This window comes from Scophthalmus maximus, chromosome 7 (assembly GCF_022379125.1).
Source record: "Scophthalmus maximus strain ysfricsl-2021 chromosome 7, ASM2237912v1, whole genome shotgun sequence".
NCBI lineage: Eukaryota > Metazoa > Chordata > Actinopteri > Pleuronectiformes > Scophthalmidae > Scophthalmus > Scophthalmus maximus.
In genome coordinates, this window is record NC_061521.1 from 13,934,493 (window position 1) to 13,953,961 (window position 19,469).

The 19,469-nt window shown below is 44.7% G+C and overlaps 1 protein-coding gene across 2 annotated transcripts; it reads left to right on the plus strand.

Annotated features, from left to right (window-relative positions):
• Positions 1-392: 392 nt before the first annotated feature.
• Positions 393-18,118, plus strand: klf13 (Kruppel-like factor 13). Of its 2 annotated transcripts, XM_035641740.2 has the most exons (3): positions 393-614; positions 764-1,234; positions 11,401-18,118. In XM_035641740.2, the coding sequence occupies exons 2-3, from the start codon at positions 796-798 to the stop codon at positions 11,715-11,717; spliced, it is 756 nt and encodes a 251-aa protein (XP_035497633.1). In that variant the 5' UTR covers positions 393-614; positions 764-795; the 3' UTR covers positions 11,718-18,118. The 2 variants fall into 2 exon arrangements, with proteins under 2 accessions (XP_035497633.1, XP_035497632.1); XM_035641739.2 differs by having other exon boundaries at positions 393-1,234.
• Positions 18,119-19,469: the final 1,351 nt, after the last annotated feature.

Consider the following 19,469-nt stretch of genomic DNA (forward strand, 5'->3'; position numbering starts at 1 on the left):
TGAAGACTCTGCATATTTGGCCATTTCCCAATCGACAAATCGGTAGAATAATACCATCAATCAGTGGCATCCAATACACTTTGCAAATAGAACCAAAACGTGTCAGTGTGTGCATGCATTGCAGGCTGCAGAACAAGCCACTCCTCTCCGCGGGAAAAGAGGAAAAAAAAACAAACCACCCCGCCTGTGATGTGCTGCACCGATTCTTCCCAAATGGAACCTGCAATGCATACAGCCCGTCTCGCAACCTGTGTGTGTGTGTGTGTGTCCCGCTCGGTGCATTCGAGGACACGCGGTGCCCAATGAATGCGCGCTCGCGCTGACGCCGCCGCCGGAGCGCTGCCCGGTGGACACGCCCCCCCGCGGGGACTCGAGCAGCAGGAGCGGCCGCTCGGAGGACGCACGCTCACTGCGCGGGTGCTGGACGCTGCGATGGGAGGCAACGCATGCAAGTTCCTAGAGTTCCTGCTTCCAGCGTCGTTGCAAACGTCAAACAAAGACTGTGGCTTTCTTGTTGTCCCTCTCGCCCCCGCGCGCTCTTTCTGAGGGGGGCTTGTCTGCATTTTTGTCCGAGGCGTTGCTCTCGCAGGATGTTGATGATATTGGAAAGCCGGGTAAGATCCTAAAGTCACTTCTCCTCCGATGAGAACGACCTCCTGCTCGTCACCACCGCACAAAGGGAACTACGGAGCAAGTACTTTTTCCACACGCCATCGTTTCTATAATTATTCTTTTTCTTTTTCTTCTTTTTTTTGAATGTCAGTGAGAAGCAGGGGGGGCTGTTTCAAAGACAAAATGGATCACTTTGCAGCAGAGTGCCTTGTTTCCATGTCCAGCCGTGCAATTGTCCACGCTCCTAAAGGGAATAGGGAGATTAGACCAGAGATCCCGTCCTCCTCCAGGAACGGAGAGGAGATGAAGGAGCCGTTGGTGAGGGACAACTCCTCTCTCTTCGTGGTGGCGCGGATCCTGGCGGATTTCAACCAGCAGACTCCCAACAGTTCTGCCGAGCAGGCAAAAATGAAGGAGGAGAGCGCGCCGAACCTCCGAGAGGATGGGGAGCCTGCCACACCTACCGCCACCTCCGACCCCTCGCTCAGACAAAGAGGCCGAAGATCGAGAGGTCGCGCCGAGCAGGAGTCACCTCAGAAGAAGCACAAATGCCACTATTCAGGTTGCGAAAAAGTTTATGGCAAATCCTCCCACCTCAAAGCTCATCTGAGGACACACACAGGTCAGTGTCACCGGACGCACATTGTTTGTAGCTGCGTGTGAGCATCGCGCGCAGTGGTTCCCCTGACTGCGAGAGGATGAGATTATTAAAACTGAAGATAGGAGAGGGGAGTGTGTGTGTGTGTGTGTGTGTGTGTGTGTTTGTGTGTGAGTGGTTCCTCTGACATTCAAGCAGACATTTGTGCAGAGGAGGGTTGATTGACTGCTGCATGTCCTCGTGTTGTGCGTAAATATGCGCGGATCCACCCAAACTGAAAAGAGTCAGGCAGAGGCAGAGCGACGAAGCCACATTTGGTTTCGCAGTTCAAAGCATTAGAATTCTACCACGAACTTGGATGAACTTTGCGAAGTGTCATTTTAATTTCGGGGGGAGGGAGGAGGGGGGTCGAAAATAGTGCCACTCCCACTCGAGTCTCGGAGCTTTACTCTTGCGCACCCCCCTCCAAAAGAAAAAGAAGAACCATGGCACAGTACGCACAAACCGAGAATGCAAAGCAGAATGCGTATAAGCATCTCACACGTCCCCTTTTTTTCAAAGTAAAACTTTGGTTAGTTTAATGGCGAGGTGACAAAACAAAGTGTCACCATGTAACGTGCACATCACAATAAATAAAATAACGAGTGTGCACTAATTTGGGCATGCACAAAAAAGTTCCCATGATCAATCCAGCAGACAAAGTGTACCGCGAACACCGCAGAGAGGAAGACAGAGACACAGAGAGAGAGAGAGAGAGAGAGAGAGACACAGAGAGAGAGAGAGAGAGACACAGAGACACACAGAGAGAGAGAGAGGCGATCAAGTGCGCTCCAGATCGGCTGTATGCGTCGTTTGACCTTCCCCGAGGGACCACACCTCCACATTTGCGCTTTGCGTTCCGCGGGATGGGCCACAGAGAGGGTGGAGAGAGAGAAGAAAAACAGACGTAGATCGAGTCAAATTGGGGGGTTGATAAGAGAGGTAGCAGTCGTCTGCCTGCCCAGAGCCCTTTGTTGTGATGTGCCACACCCCCACCAGACAGACTGCCAGCTGATCTGGCCAGCAACAGACTCAGCTAGCTGAGCCTCGACTGAGGAGCCTCCCCTTCCATCCGCAGCTCACACTCCCCCTCCCCACCGGCATCATCCATCCCACACACACACACACACACACACACCAGAAACAACACAGATCTCTTGATCACATCGCCTCGTATGAACTTAACATCTGAGTCTGTATTTGAGATCCTATAGAAATATGTATAAGAAAGACCCTCCGTGACTACGAGCCCCCCTTTTTTAATACACAATTCTGAGATTATAAACATATATGAGTCTTTCCAGGGGTTCAATTCTTGATGCTTATTGAAGCCTTTTCTCTATGCCCTGCCTAACTGTTGGGGTACACTCCCCTCTCTGGCATGACAACTCTTTTTTATTCATATATCGCTCGATTCATTGTCCTTTGGAAGAATTGCATATGGATGCCATATGCCATGGAAATAAAGCAAAAATCTATAACTGCAAGCACACACTACCACAGGCCTGACATGTGGCGTTTTGTCACACTGAAGCAGGTAGATGATCGTTAATCCCGCGGAGCTATTGTCGTATTTTTGTTCATGCAAGCTGCATGTCCTGTATCTTGGTGCTCTGTATAGTCAGTGTACGTCTCAAAGAACGAGCCCAGAGAATGAATCACTGATTTGACTTGTATATGCACAAACACCAGGAGTCCACAATACTAAGAACAGTGTTATAGTACAGTACTGTAACTGTCTTATCAGCCCTGCCCTTGTCTCTTTGCTTATCAGGTCTATTATTTTCTTTTATGATACACTCATCTGGCTTTGTGATTGGCCTGTGTCCTGTAAATTCTGATAATGAGGATTGTTTCTTCTTGTTTGATTGGACAGTCACAAAACGTGAGTCATCTCAGTTCATGTGCCAGCCTCCAGCCCAGTGTGTTTCCCTTCAGCCCCAGCCATGTGTTTTAAGTGCAGTTTTATTGCACCGTATTCGACCAATCCCTGCTCTCCCTGCCTGTTAAGCGTTTCCTTTCCGCCTGCCTCTCTGTGTGGATATGTCCCGGCGTCTGGCTTCGTGATTGGTTTGTGTGCCATAAATTCACATAATAATGACTCTTTCCGCGTATTTGATTGGATGGTCTCAGAATGTGGGTCATCTGAGTTCAGCTGGGGCTGTCTCAGCCAACCTTGCGGTGCTTTCACAGAGCCAGACTCTGGCTGTGTACTTCCCTTCAGCCCCTACTAACAGAGTCAAGAGAGAATGGATCCCAGCTCAGTCAGTCCCAGCCAAGCACCACTATCCAATTGAGAAGGGAGGGGGGGGCACTGTTACAGACCCTACACAAAGAGCCAGGGACATGGTGTCCTCACTTGACTTCTCTCACACGCCAAGCCTCATCACTCCATCTTTTTCAATCCTTGTATGTGTGTGATCTGTCCGAGTGCAAGAGAAGCTGAAACCTGAGCTTAATTTTATTTCTTATGCAGTTGTCTACAGTACATACAAGATCAACCTCATAACAAACTCAAAATGAATGTTTCCCAACTGTTATATCATAGCATAGGCTACCATAATTTTTCATCCATGCAAAAATGATATTTTAGTTTAGGTCATGATGTTCTCGTTGATATTAGCTGTTTACTCATTACTGTTATTGATAAGCGACTTAAATATTCACACCGTCCACAGTCAGACCTGTGGATTTTCTTGAGAAACTGGGAAATGTATCTCTTTGGTTATTCAAAAGTTGCTGGTTAAAGGTCTCCACAGCGGAGATGAAGTGGTTTCACATTACGTTTGTCTCGTGCCATGCAGCAGACATGAGAGTACATGCTGAACTTAAATCTGTCATTATACTGCATCGTGTCTGAAGTCCAGGAATCCACAGCAGTTTAGGGGTCCATGGTTACCAGACAGCTTTTGTCTGATCTCCTGTTGTGGGAGGTGGGGCTTTTCACCAACACATCAACTTATCCTGCAGTATGGAAATTGCAGTTGTGTAATGCTGCTGTACAAATAAAGTTTTAGCTTTATAGTCAAGTGGAGCAAACCAAGGCCATAAAGGCAAAACTGCTGATTCTCTCTTGTGGTGTTTCTCAGCACCCGTTGGTTTCTTTTTTGGCTCTTCCTCTTAAAAGTATAGCAGACTCTTAACAATGAAGACCCACTTTCCCAAGAGGTGTCTTACGGTCATGGGGTACACAGTGTTGTGTGTGAAGCTTCATTACCCTGCTTTTGTCATGTCATGCAGACTGCCATCTCTAAAGGAGAGCTGGCCTCTGACAAGCTCATTACAAGTCATGTCTTCTTCAGAAGGAACAGCCCGGGTCCTCTGTGCCCCCCACAGCTGGGCCTCACAAAAGGCCATCTTGTCAGTGTACGAGACCTATTCCAAAACTATTTGAATCACCGGGAGGAACAGGGTCAATACTTCTCAAAGACAAAGAGACTAATGACATATTTTACAGTTGGTTTGACGTTTTGTCTGGACATCCTTTGTGTTATGCTGGGGGTACCTCTAATATGGAGAGCTTGCTGTAAAGCTTTTTACAGTCTGTCCTAAAAAATAAGTGGCACCACCTGGCAGCATTGCTCCATTGCCATGTAGTTCCACTCATTCATGCACGCTTTCTATTTTCGGTCAAATAACTGCGGTTAATGACACTTTATTTAAATGTGAAATTATCCCAAATTCCACATGGAAAAAAAGAAGCAGGAGTCTCTTATTATATGTGCTGCATCTCTGCCAGTGGTTTTATATTTGGCTGCCCTGCTACACAGAGTGCACAGTGTTCCTGTGTGGCTGGTGGCAGCGATGAGGTAGCAGGGTGGAGATGGGGTTTTCCTGCTCTTTCTCGAGCAATATCAAAAAGACGACTGGGGCACAAGAGGTCAGTCTCTCTACCTGCCACACGGCAGGATTTCCACCATTCCTCCCAGTTGAGCCATATTTCTCCTCACATGTAATAAAATGACGTCAGGAGATGCACAACAGTTTCCATTGGTCTCCATTCTGGTGATGCTACTAGTTGTCTGCTTTGAGCCAGGCTAGCAGTGTGTTAGGCAGTGCACTTAGGTCCAGACTGAAACAAATATGGGATGCATCGCCATTAGGGTTTTGTAAAGGCAATCATGAATCCAGGATGATTACCATTGTCAGCAGGTGTCAGTAAGCTCTAAGCACCAATTTGCCTAAATGCAGCTTCATGGAGTTTATAGCATGGCGGTAGACTTTTATATGTTATACGTTTAAAGATTAATATGTTTGAGTGTTTTCCTTTGCTCTAAAATAAGACTTTGAATTAAATCTGGTTGGCCCATATTTACCAGTACAGTATCCAATGGAAACAAGGTATTAGGTAAATCTACTTGATCCTTAGGATGTAAATAAAACCAGTGGAACCACCATCTTGCCTGTGCTAATCCTCTGGTGCAGTGTTGCTGCTCCAATGACAGACATGGCCAATGGCATGACATGTGCTGGTGCACAAGCTGTTCGTTTGTTATCCCCAACATGTAGAGATGGCTGTAGGATAGTTCCCTCACTAATGTTGGAATGTAAACCTGATTTAACTATGATTAAGCATGCATGGTGGACACTCATAACACTGAAAGGCCCCTGTCAGGCAGTCCCTTGGCTGTGCTGCTTCCAATGGCCCACGGGGCTCATGTATTCTTTAGTTAGCTCTGGAGTACTACTATAAAAGCTACTCTGTCTGTTCCCCGACCAGCCCCTCCCACATTTCTCCAGCCTGCAAAGCAAAATAGGTGCTGAAGCGTGTTGTGTTCCGAGGCCAAGACCCGGCCACAGCTTGTGGTGTGGTGTTGATTACCAGCGGCAGGAAGAGAGGGATACAGACCTGTGGAGCGCTGTGCATTTTTCACCTCTGCTGTTCAAAAACTGCCAACCGCATCTCGCATGCGAGGGAGGGTTCTGCAGTGTAGAGACGGAGAATGTACAGTGTTGGGGGTGGGGTTAGATACCAGGATAGTCACTGTCAATACCCTCCATTGATGTAGGTCATTTATTCAGCTGCATGCATCTGCAGCTAATCTGATTAACGTTTGAAGGGCTGTGACCTCTGCGGCAGAGAAACACCCCTGTCAGCCCAGCACTCACTGGATCCCAGCTGAGAGTTAGACTCGGACTGTGTACACTGTGTTCTTCTCAGCACAGCTTGAATAGGAGAGGAATGGCGGAAAATTTCCGTGGACCTAATGTCAGAGGGAGTGTTTTCTCTGGAGCCGGGCTCCTTATGTTCCCCACGGCATGAAAGGTGTGTCCCCTTTCTCTGCATGCATAAGTAGTATTTTGTTCAGTCTTGGGGGAAGAAAGGCATTATCATTTCCCCAGTGAGACATGAAAATATTTCTCTCCCACTCACCGGCAGAGTATCAGGTATAACACTGGGACAGCTGGCATTATCTCCAGCCTGTATCTCCCCTTATCGCGTGTGTGATGAGGCCTCCCAGGAGCTAGCAGGGCCATGGCTCTTTGTTTGGCACCGGGTGGTGAGGATGTCTATTTCACAGGAGCTGTAATGTCAGACTCCATCAGTGGAATGAGCTGGCATTGTGCTGCGAGAGTGGGTGATGGGGCATCCCACCTGCTTATGTGGACCAACTGCAGACACCCATTAATACAGTTGCTGCAGCTGTTTGCATGTCCATAGTTAACCAGGGCTTAAAACATGAGGGGACTTTGCCTCGACGTATCAAGGCTGCAGGTTACTTCAGCATTCACTCAAGGCTGAAAGAGAGTGCCCACTCTCGCTAATTGAAGCAAATGTGATGAGCTAGTCAATGCAAGGCAAGTTATCCCGGGCCTTTCTCTTAAAGAGTCAAGGGGATGAAGTAATGTATGTCTAAGTGTGTACAGGAATCAGACAGTCAAACTCGACCCCCGCTGCATGTCTATGGGTGAATGTCAATAAGCCCTGTGCAGTGCAGACCACGGGGACTGAGTTACGGTTAGTACGCACAGCCTGTCTGATTGAAATGTATTACAGGAGTGCCTCTCCTGCTGGGAGCGAGGCTGCCGCTATTGTTCACAAGCTGACAAGCTACAGGCCCACAAGGGGAGCCGGGCTATTCAATGGCAAGCAATGTCCCTCTCAATAAAGACAAAAGATGATAACAGATCAAATGCCCACTGTTTTCGGAGCTTTCTCCTGACAAGTTTGAGCTGGTCCTCATCACGAGCACCTGACCCACCCAAGGGTATTTTGTTGTTCCTGCAGACAAGACTCATTCTTGTGAATAGAGCTTTTGAGAAAACATGTTTTGGAAGACAGACTTGACTCCTCTCCCACTGAGCTAATTTTTCATAGAGAAACAGCCACGCAAACAGTTGTTCCGATCTCAGATGTGTTTCAAATCAAGTAGCCCCCCCCCCCCCCCTACAGACCGCAGAACTTTGTGATCCTTTGTTGTTATTTTTGCACAAGTGAAGCCTGCATATACTGCAGTATGAACAATGACAAGATGAGCTGCAAAAAGCCTTAATGTATGTTTATTGTTCTGCACTCCCATGTTTGTCTTTATATCATCTTGGCATGTGATGGTGAGTACGGAGGGAGAGGCCGGGCATGGTTGGGTTACCCAGTCTGCTCCGGCGGTTTTTGCTGATGAGGGACTCAGCAGTCATTTTAGTATTACCCCAAATCACATGAATGGTTGTCTCCTGGCAGAGTAGCCGGCTCCTGTTTGGTTACAGGTCATAGCATGTTGTAAACATGCATCCAAATTACAGGATTCGGCTGATCCCTACCACTGGAGTTAGTGGTGTCCCTCTCATTTCATGTTGCCAAGCAGGCTGTGCCACTGAGCCCGCACTGAAGTGAGGTAGCTCCAAGTCTAATGAGCTGTGATCTACAGTCTGACTCCAGTCTTACTTTCCCCTTTGTGTCGGCTTGTAAACATCTGTACATGTTGTGTGTGTGCGTGCGTGCGTACATCTTGTTCTTTTGTTCTGAGCTCTGTAAAAGATATTTCCTGCTCTGGTTCTCATTGTGCAGGCAGAACAAAGTTAACTTCAAGGTGATCTCCGATGTATCAACAGGAGCTGTATTTTTCCCCTTCTCACCGTGAAGAGCTATTTACTCTAGATCTCTCATGGCAGGATCACATGGAGGTTTTAGCTGTACACTGTGTTTGGCCCATGCCTGAGAACACACAAGGAATGTTATCTACTCTTCTTTGAAATACTGGTAGCTGTTGTTGGAGCAGGTGACTGAGTTGAGTTGCTGTGCTGCTGCTGCTGCTCACGTCAAAAAGAGATTTGATCTCGCCTTCACAGACAGCATCCCTTACACCAGGGAGACGGATTCCGTTTCCCTGCGCCATTTCTGCAGAAACCGAGGAGCCAAACTTCTTAGATATGAATGAGAGGAGGATGCAGGGAGACGAGCAGAGATGAGCGGTTTATTTACTGACCCAGTGGCCTCCGATGGAACAGTTATATAACAAGAGTACCTGTGACATAATCGCATCGCCTTGGAGGGGGGACACGAATGCTTAGCAGAGGTACAGTTTGCATGCATGATGTAACTCACTTTGTGGGTAACTGGGTCACTTTGTTCGTTAGGGAAAAACACCCCCCTCCTCCTTGCCCTCTGCAACTGACACATTCTGAGAAAGACAAACCACACCCTGGATATGGCGATCTGCCAAAGATGGGTGCCTGGTCTCTTTGGGGCACTGGCGTCATGGCGGCCGCGGTGCCCTGCTGTTACAATGCTGGAATTAGATGGGAAGAACAGCAGGGTAAGGGAAGTAGCTATGGCCACATTCGTCTGTCAACAGAGGTGATGAGCGATTACCACACTCTATTGAAAAATCTTGTAGTGACATCCTCCTACCAAGAGGGTAATCGCCTTTACCATCATTTCCCGTCAGGATCAAAGTTTTTGTTCCCTGAACCTTCCAATCCTCAGGTTGTGAATTTGGGGCACTGCATGTTTTTCTTATGCAAGTGAATCTTCCAAGGCTGACATTAGAGCAGCAGGGTGTTAATGCATATTCATATTGTTGACCTATATGCCAAAAACTGTTTGGCATGAGATGAAAATGGGGAGTGTATCAGTTCATGTTATATTTTCTAAGAAGTCACGGCGCTCTACATAATTTGAGGAGTCTCTGTGACTTGCTGTTGGATACCTGATGCTTCCACTATGACTGCATTACTGTATCAGGGCAGTAAGGCTGGATATTTCAGCTCAGCTCTCTGGTGTCTGGTTAAATATTAATGTTGTTGGATCCGTTACACTGGTTATGAGCCTCAAGCAGCCTGCAGAGCTTTGCTCTTCTTTTTTAGCGAATAAGTCACTTGGCAGGACCAGGTGCTTCTCGATCACCTCTAAAGTACGAAATCAAATTATCTTGAGTCTTTTTTTAAAGAGATTAGTGCCTTAAAAGTCACACTGCAGGAGCGGTACTACTACAAGGATGGTGTTAACCTAAAAGGAAACAAGGCAGTATGCAATGTGCATATGCAAATGTACATATTTCAGTTAGAGAGTTTACATATGCGGAGCACCGTATGAGCCCTCAGGAACTGTAGTGGGCATGGGCTGATTGAGTTTGTCTGGAGCTGAGGTGAGGCGTCAGAGGCAGGAACACTGACTGGGCTGTCTAGACCTGCTCTGTCTGTCTGCACGCTTTGTAACCATGCAGTATGGGGGGAGGGACTGAGACCAGTAGTCAACCGAGTTCTTGTTTTTGAGACTCACTGGAATCAGGTAGCATATGAGTGTCTGATGCTGAACACCACTGTTTCCATTGTGGCCCTCGGGGAAACCACAGAACAAAGAAAGTATTTGGCAGGCCTGTTCTTATGTGCTTATTTGTCATGCCACCCATAAACATCGACGCACCTCACCATCTATTCCTTTTCAAACCTCAAATCCTTCAAATTACTGATTATTCTCATTCTACGGAAAGAACCATGACATATATATGTCCTGCACTTTTTTATATAGTACTGCGAGGTCACCCTGGTAAAATTAGCGTGCTGGATGTAGCTATTGTCAGGCAGAAACTCAGTGAAATGGGACTAAACTGAGTACAGGATGAGACGTATTGGCCGTTGAACTCGGAGCGCTGCATTTAGGCTCCATGCTCTCCGTTTCCAAATCAGAATGGAAGGAAACCACAAGATATATAGTGCCATCTGGCTTTGAGTATATTTGTGTCAAAGCCCACATTTATAGCCTGATGGAGGGGGGAAGGGTGTAATTTCCCATGTGCCGAGTCACAGATAGTTGCATGTTGGAAAAGGGGCAGGGCAACCATTGTGAATGTGATAAGCATCTGGAGCTTAGATAATTAAACTGCGTCTGCTCCTTTAGCACAGCGCAAAATCTTACGTGATTTACCCCCAAGTCCCACGGCTTACAGACTTTTTGTCCCACATTTCTTGAAATAATTTTGAAGATGTCTTGGATGTCTTTTGATATCGTTCATCCTGCTGACCTATGAGACCCAACAGTAACCATGGGATCATTATTCCTTGGTGACTCAGAGTTGACAACGTACTGCACAGTCTTGTTCAGCAGGACCTGTCTTATTTGAAAAAAGTCTGTTTGCTGTGCATGGCGGTGTTCAGGACTTGTTAACCTGTAAACACCTCACAATGAGTCACTAACTGTGGCAGCCGTCTTGTGATCACAGTGCTGACGTAAGAACATTGTGAGTTTCTTTTTTTCCCTTCATGTTACACCAATTGACACTGACTTTACATATACGTGGATTTAGCATGTTTTGGCCCCTTTAAAACAAATGTAAATACTTGACATTTCTGTCCACCAGTCTCCCGATTGTTTAAAACTTTCAGGCAGCTACTTGCTCCAGACATTTCAGTACGGTGTCAAAATGTGCGTGTAAAGATCCGGGATGTGCAGAAGATAGGAAATCCATCATCGTGCCCATCCTATAACATGTGTGCAAGTTGATTTTCATATCAAATTCAAATGAATGGAGAGAGTTATTTTTTTTAAGCATAGTGTGCCTGGGAAAATGGCAAGCCCTGATTTCATGTATACATGATCTGTAGTATGGACAATGGGCTAAACCGTGGTCCTTATGGCCACGCTGCTAAAGTCTTGTGTTTCTTGTGTGACTATGTATATGAACATTTCTCCCCCCTTTTCCTTTTTTTTCCAGGAGAACGGCCATTCCCATGTACCTGGCCAGACTGCAGTAAGAAGTTTGCCCGCTCCGACGAGCTGGCCCGTCATTACCGCACCCACACGGGGGAGAAGAAGTTTGGGTGTCCGCTTTGTGACAAGCGCTTCATGCGCAGCGACCACCTGATGAAGCACGCCCGGCGCCACTCCGATTTTCAACCCGGCATGCTGAAGAGGCCTCATGGCGGCAGCAGCGGCTGCACCACACGTCCCGGCTCACTCAGCGACTACAGCCGCTCGGATGCCTCCAGCCCCACCCTCAGCCCCACCCTCAGCCCAGCCAACTCGCCTTAAACTGAAAACCAGTCGCACTTTCCGCCTCTAACCTGCGAGGCCTGTGTTTTCATCATAACACTTGTGTTGCACAGTTGTCAGCAACCCCCCCCCCCCCTTTGCTATTCCTGCGCTTGCTGTGGTGTACCATACTGTACATAACTGCTTATTGTAGTGCAATTACTTGTGTGATCCTAAAAGAAGGTAATGCCTTTCCCAGACGGCAATATTTACATTCTGTACCATATGTCTGTATTTTTCTTAGCTTCTAATGATGGCTAGTTGTCCAACATACATTCGCAGCGAGCTAAACAAAAACACAGACACCCTGACAGGTTTTTTTTCATGTATTTCTTTGTTGTTTTTTTGTTTTTGAACAGGTGAGGAGAAGGGGTTAACACACACCTCAGGATTGAAGACAGTTGCTTTTTCTGTAATACCACAGTACGTAACAGTACTTACATTGACTGCACAATATACTCATCACTTTACTCTGAAATTCAACAGGGGTTGAATTTTGCGCCCTGCTCAGGGATGGCCTTGTTAGCTTGAAAGAATGAACACAGTAGAGCGAAACAAACAGTACATATATAGCAGCCTTACACTCAACACAAATTGCACTCTTTGTTTTTTTTGTTTTTTTTGTTGTTGTTGGTTTTCACATTCAAGGAAACTAACCCTACGGTCATACGGTCAATTGTACAAGGAGTTCATGTCCTGGTCTCCCTTGTGTTCTGGGGATTTATATGTAATATAAATGCTGTGTATTAAGAAATCCATTTCCAGACCCTCACCTCAGTAAACAAAACACATCTGTTCCTCCACTGCAATGTTCATAGTCAGTTGCCATTACACTGGGTTAAACGTGTATTTCACTCAACAGCAGTGTGCAGTATATACTGTGTAAATCTGCGCTGTGGGAGGATCGGGATTATACTGGGTGAACAGTTTTTATAAATGTACTCAGTCGAAGAAACCTTACAACCTTTAAATAGTGACAGTTAAGTTTCAAAGCAGCTGGTTTTTTTATTGTTCTTTTTTTTATAAATAAAAGTGCTGTATCATCAGCCAGAATTTCACACAAAATGGACACACGGGGACTAAAGTTGAAACAATATTTATCCCTGTCTCGAGCACATAGGAAAAAGTACCAAAGACAAGAGTGAAAGAAAGCTTTCTACTCAGTCTTGTAAGCCGCCCTTCATTGAGGCCTGGGGCTGGTGGTTGGCAGTATCACAGGTAGAACCAGACAGCCCGCTCACTTCCCTCCTCCTGGCTCTGACTAATGTGGCCTCCCTGGAGGAAACAGCTGCATCCCACAAGAAGCTATTCACAGCCCGCAGGAGTAGCGCACGCCGTCATGCCATTCACAGGGAGTCTTCCTTCACCTATCTGGCTCTACCTGTCCCGTCACCGAGCAAACTTGGAGATCAAATGTAGGCCAGGGTGGTGGGCCGAGCCAGGCTATAGGCTGCGACACGGTGGTGCACAGAGTGACCAAAGCAGCAATCTGCAATAGGCAGGCAAAAGAGGGCAGGTCCTGATGAACGAGAAGAGGCTAATCACGAGTCGAGCAGCACAGAGGAGGAGACCCACAGTGCCAGACAGACCCTCCATTTCCTCCTCATTCCACAACTCCCTCCCTCCAACTGTGAGCATAAAAATGTCTGTAATTAGTGGGCTGATCCAACCTGTAGGATAAGAGTAGAAAGAGAAGTACATGCACCACGGTACTGCCTAGACAATGCTGGTAGCGTGGGTGGGATGTACCCAACTCCATCCTAAGCACAGGTAGAAATCCTCTAGTCCTTGTGGAGAGTCTGATTTCACAATGCCAAGGAGCACGTCGCTCCGAAATTCACACCAGTAAACCTGTGCTCTCAAACAGCTGCTTTCAAACTTCTCGCTCGCGACATGGGGCTTTTAAACTGTTGTGAAAACATCTGAACCAAAATGTACATATCAGCAAAGTGCAGTTCTCACCAGCCTCACGTTGTCCTGCCTGTGAAGCTCAGATGTCCCGTGAGAAAGCTGACTTGTGTTTTCTAGACTGACATGCCTCAATAAGTCAGGCAAAAGGCACAGTAAACCTTCCATGGAAACAGGCACCACTATCAAAACTGCTGCAGCCCCGCCAGTCTGTGTTATGCCTACATTTTCTTGTAATGCTTCAGCACCATGGTTGGAAACGGTGTCATGTCACCGGGAATCGCATGTGCCAGCTTCCTCTTACCAACAAGTCTTTGCACTCTCACCCTGCAGTCCACGATATGCATATTAACAAGTTCGCCCTGAAAGCGTAGATGGTTTTTTGAAGCAGTGTGGCAGGTGTAAGTTCATGAAAGGCAGGCCTTGTCCCTCACTCTCCACAGCAGACATCTCTCTTTAAAGTTGTGAAGAATCAGCTCGGTCACATCCTCCAGAAAGAAAACATCCCTTATTTAGATCGAATGAAGTAGTTTCCTCAAAACACCACATGTTTGAAAAAAAGAAAACGACCCTCTGTAAGATGATAAGGAAGGTTCCAGACCGCAAGATGACATTTTGAATGCCACTGATCAGTAGCTTCCAGTGAAAGAAGCACTGAGAGGGTTTTACTTTGACCATTTCTGTAAGAAAAACTTGGATTTTCACAAACAATTTCTCCTAGTTGCTGTTGAGCAGCTTCTTGTGGTATTGATTCATGGCTTCTTTTTTTTATTATACTCAATTTTGTAGTGTAAGTGTAACTTTATATTTGCAAAAAAACCCAACAACAACAACGACCACAACAAAAGGTCTGTGTGGCTCACCCTCAAACAGGTTTCACGAATTATTGTTCATCCATTATCTGCACATTTACCTCAGGGTCGACATCCGCAACGGCAGATATGGGACAGTCAGTAGATTTCAGTTGCTGCACAGAAATGTCTGCCAGCCTCCCACGATGTTCCTGGGTGAGAGCTCACTGCTGGCCAGTGTCCGACCACACTGGAAACACTGGAACGACTATGTATGGGCCCAGCTCCTGCCTATTGTGTCTGCAGAACATTCAACAGTCCTGCTCTACGACTTAGTAAGCACTGGGCACTCTGGACGCTGTTTTCAGTGAAATGAAATGCCCCTTTAAGGACCTTTGACCATTAGTGTCAGGGGACATACTGTACAGTAGGCAACAGGAAGCTCCTACCATCAGAAAACAAACTGACTTTGACAGTGTAGACATCCCAGTCTGTCCATCCATCCACCCAGACTGCACCAATGATATACAGGCCTCAACAACAGGCACCGTGTCTCTCAACTTTTAATCTCACTGTACCAAATTTACTTGAATAATACAACACAAAAGGCCATTGAACACAGTTTTGTACATGTCCATTTTTACTGTACTTGCTTTTGTTGTCAAATAATTATTAACCTCTCTGGAGAAAGATATATAGTCTGTTTTTTTTGTTATGTTTTTTTCTTCTTTAGATTTCCGATTGTCTTCAGGTCATGTCAGCGTCTCTTTTGTATTTATCACAGCATTATGGTCAACTGTTTCTGTCGGGCAGCATTTTTGCTTTGACACAGTAACACAACATTAACCCCATGACTTGGGATTCACCCCTTTAACCAGAAACACTTAATACTCAGTTGATGTCAGGATGCAGGTTACTCCAGTGAACCTGTTATCCAAAATTCCTCCAAGTCAGAAAGTGAAAGGATTGTTTGGGGAGTGTTTGGGATGTCATGATTAAAAAAAAGGAAACGTCCTGACCTCTCTGTGCATCGATTTCAGATGTAGTGACTTTTCTTCTTCTTTATTATTTAGATTCTTTTGAAAGTTTTCCATAAGATTAGAGACCACACCATTGTGAGTTAGAAATTTAGTCATATTTTCTTTTTTACTATTATTTTGTTGTGTCGTGTAAAATCTTTAATTAAGCTTGTATATTTTTTCAAGAATCATACCTCTGGAAATATCTGACTTTTATTGTACCTTCATATCTTTTCAAAGTATCCATCATGTAGCTTACATTTGCTTGATAAGTAGCACAAATAACTGGTGGTTTTATTTGTTCTTACTTGAATGAAGAAGGAAAGAGACTTTTTCTGTAAACAAAAAAGAAACAAACAAACAAAACAAAAAAAAACCCTGGACCACATTTTATATAATCATCCCATGTTGTCAGGGTCCGGCACATCATTGTAGATTCAAAAACTAATCTTTCTGGGAAAAACTAAAACCATATTTTTTATTATTTCACATTACAAAAAATATTTAAACCATCCCTTCCCTACTGAGCTCCACATATATGTCTTGGTTTAAATATTTACTGTGTTTTGGATGATGTCAACTGTAAATTGGTATGAAGCTCTATTTCAGCATTTTTAAATCCAACTTTATGATTGTAATTGTAATCCAAGTAAGATTACAGACTTTGATATCTGTTAGAGAAAAAAAGGACTTTAAACAATAACAAAATGGAAATACAAGGTTTCTACAGGATGCTAAGAGTGTACCAGTTACTATTTTTCTTCTAATTGTAAAATGCAAGAGAATTGATTGTTGACGAGTATGTAAAGAACTAACATGAATATTATTTAAGAAGTTCATATTAATTACATAAATATATCACTGATGAGACCATCTCAGCTGAAAACTGTGTGACTGATCACAATGTAAAAGCATGATTGATGCAATTGCGTGCCAAAACCATTATGGTAAGTTCATAAAGATCATACAAATGTTAAGGATGAAAAGAAAAAAAATAGCTATTATCAGACATTTAACAAACTTGTACAGTTTTATAAAGTGAGACATGTTTTTTATGTCATGTACAGGATTTAATGAAGCAACTCTGCATATTTGATATGCAACTGTTCTAAGTTAAATATTTCTTTTCTGCTTAATGTAAACATTTTTGGTTGTGTAGATTTGTTTTCATTTGGTTCTTGTTATTTAATTTTTTTCTTCTTCTCTTTGTTGCTGTACAATACTCAAACATTGTATAATGGCTTATTACAGGTATTTTTGACATAAACAATCTTAATGATAATGAACGCCCAACCATTCCAAAGGATCGAAAATTGCATTTGCTATAAATGTGCTGCTTACATTGAGCTGATGCATCTTTGCAGGTGATGAGTTGAAGTTTGTCTTGACTGTGAGGTTTTACACGTTGTGAGTTGTGCACAAGGTACGTTTCCCATTGTCAACAGTTCCCAGGTTTAATCTCTCCTTTTACTCTCTGCAGGCTCCTTGTGCAGGCTAAGCCAATTCAAATAAACACCCTACATGCAATATCTCAAAAATATTGAGGATGTCCTCCCTCTTGACAAAGGCCGGGACTCTCTAAGGTGGGAATAATGTGTAAAAGTTAGCCATGAAAGGATAAAGTGGTTCTTGACCAGTGCGAAGGAGTCTTGAGTTCTGGCAGCTCATCAGAGGCTCCGCAGTTACAAGTTGTTACCAAAGGCTTCGAAGGGAAAGATGAATGTTGCATTTATTTTGAAACCCAAACCCATTTGGACCCCTGGGTTCATCTTTATGTGCTGTAAGTGCAGATGAATGGATGTTGTGTCTCATATGGACCTTTTTCTACATCAACCTCAACTTAAAAAAAATAAACAAATAACTTGAATGAACAAAACCCATATAATTATGAGAGCAGACAAATAGTGAAAGAGTATAAGACTAGAAACTAAAGAGACCGAGTGAACATGCAGCGGGGCAGGTTGGCCCCTCACTGACTGTGTGCTCTTGCTGGACTGCCACAAAGGACACTGCACAGAGTTTGCTCTAGAAAAGCACGCTGACAAAAGTCTTTTACTCAAGCGTTGGACATTTTTGCCCTCAAAGGATTGGTCTGATCCAAGTTACGCAGCACACAGTGCTGTCAGTGACCTCCCTTTGATTACAAAGGGCCTTTTGGTCCTGTTTCCTGTACCTGTTTGTCTTCAATGTACCTCCTTAGTGTAACGTTGCTCTCTTGATACCTCTGTGTTTCTCCTCTGCCCATCACCATCAGTTGCCTGTTGTAGTGACTCCATGGTGCTGCTCTCCCTCTCAGCACCAATAAAATCTAATCTGTAAATAACTCGACTCAGCTATGGCCAGTACATCCACCTATGACCTCACTCTAACATTCAGGTGTCATTTTGTTGATTTGTTTTTTTTTCGTTGTTTTTTTCTCTCTCAGCAAACCAAAATCACTGCATTCTAGTATTACAGTTGTACAGTTCCTGGGATTCTACACACTTCTAATGTGCTGGTCTTAGCTGCTCTGCTGTACCTTTTTATGGCATTATTTTTTACATGTTAGACAATATATTGTGACCATGTCCTATGCAAATATGAAAAATAACAGATTGTTGAATAATGTATGTTGTCATAACTTGTATGCATGAAATAGTGAAGTTTACATTTGGAAATAAATTCATAAAATAAGCAGCTCAAATTTGTTTTGTGCCTTTCTTTTTTCCCGTTGATGTGACAGCTCCTGTGGCCCCCGTTTACATGAACACGTGACAGAATAAGGATAGATAACTAAACATAGGCAAGAAGTATGTGAAGCATCCGTGTCTGTAGACTACAGGAGATGAAGCTAATGGTTAGCTCAGTGTCCAAAAAATAACAAATTGTGGCTCTGGTTTGCCTCATTTTGTCATATAATACACATAATATGCATATTTTTTTGCAAGATATAACATGTGAGCCAACTAACTTTAGATGTGCTAAAAGGTATGTGAACCCCAAAATTTCAAATTATTCTTTTAAGTTAAGTCAGGGAACTGACTCCATATCTTTCATAAGCTAACTTAGGCTTCTGGTCATGCCGTGTAAATGAGTACAATATCTCTGACTGCACTGTACTGAAATGGGGTGTGTTTTACTGTTTGGGATTTCAGCTTTACATTCAGAAGAATGTTTTTTTAAAGAAGGGTTAATATCTTTATTTTATATGAATATAAAACAGTATCAGAGTTACATCAGATAACTGTAGAAAGAGGCCATATATTTTTCAGTTAGAAAGTCTTTTCACAACAGCCGACTTTGCACTTCAGTATTATTCTTGCAAGAGGAAGTACACCTTGTTCCCCATGCAAATATTTACAGTAATTGCTGGGGTATCAACAATGGGTGGGGCATTGCAGTGCCGAGTACTCCTTCCTTCCTTATCCCGTTTCAGCTCAAATCAACTGATAAATTGTGTTTCTTGAAGTTTCCTGTATGTACTGACTGCCTGTGCGAGTTCTGAGGAATGGACGATTCACCACAAACTTCGGACCCCCCACCTTGTGAAAAAGTGCACTTTTCATCCAGAGCACAGTTTCTCTCTCCATCTGCATTTCCCGCTGTGAAAAGATCATTGCCAACATGTGTTTTTTTCCCTCTCTTCGACCAAGAGTGCCTCCGCGACACCAGCAGAGATCACAGGCGTGGCCTTTCCTGCTCACAATGAATCATGCGATGTGGAGTGAGACAGGAAGGAAGAGAAAGAACGAAGGCATTCAAATTCTTGATGAGGAGCCTGGTGTTCTCCCGGCTCAATCTGTGCACCTCCTGTCTCCTGGCAGGTTGGAGCTACCAACACACCATACTACACAGACAGACAAGCTGCCACCCCTGGCATTGCCACACAATTTGGTGTGCCATATCACAGCCTGCATGTTCCCAGAGTTTGTTTTTATATTTCGGTGCCAACATGCATAGTTAGTTTAACCCTTTTTTGTTTGGGGGGGGGGGGGGGGGGGGGGGGGGGGGGGTTGAATATAGACAGGGAACTGTTGCCAAGAATCTGAGCTGCT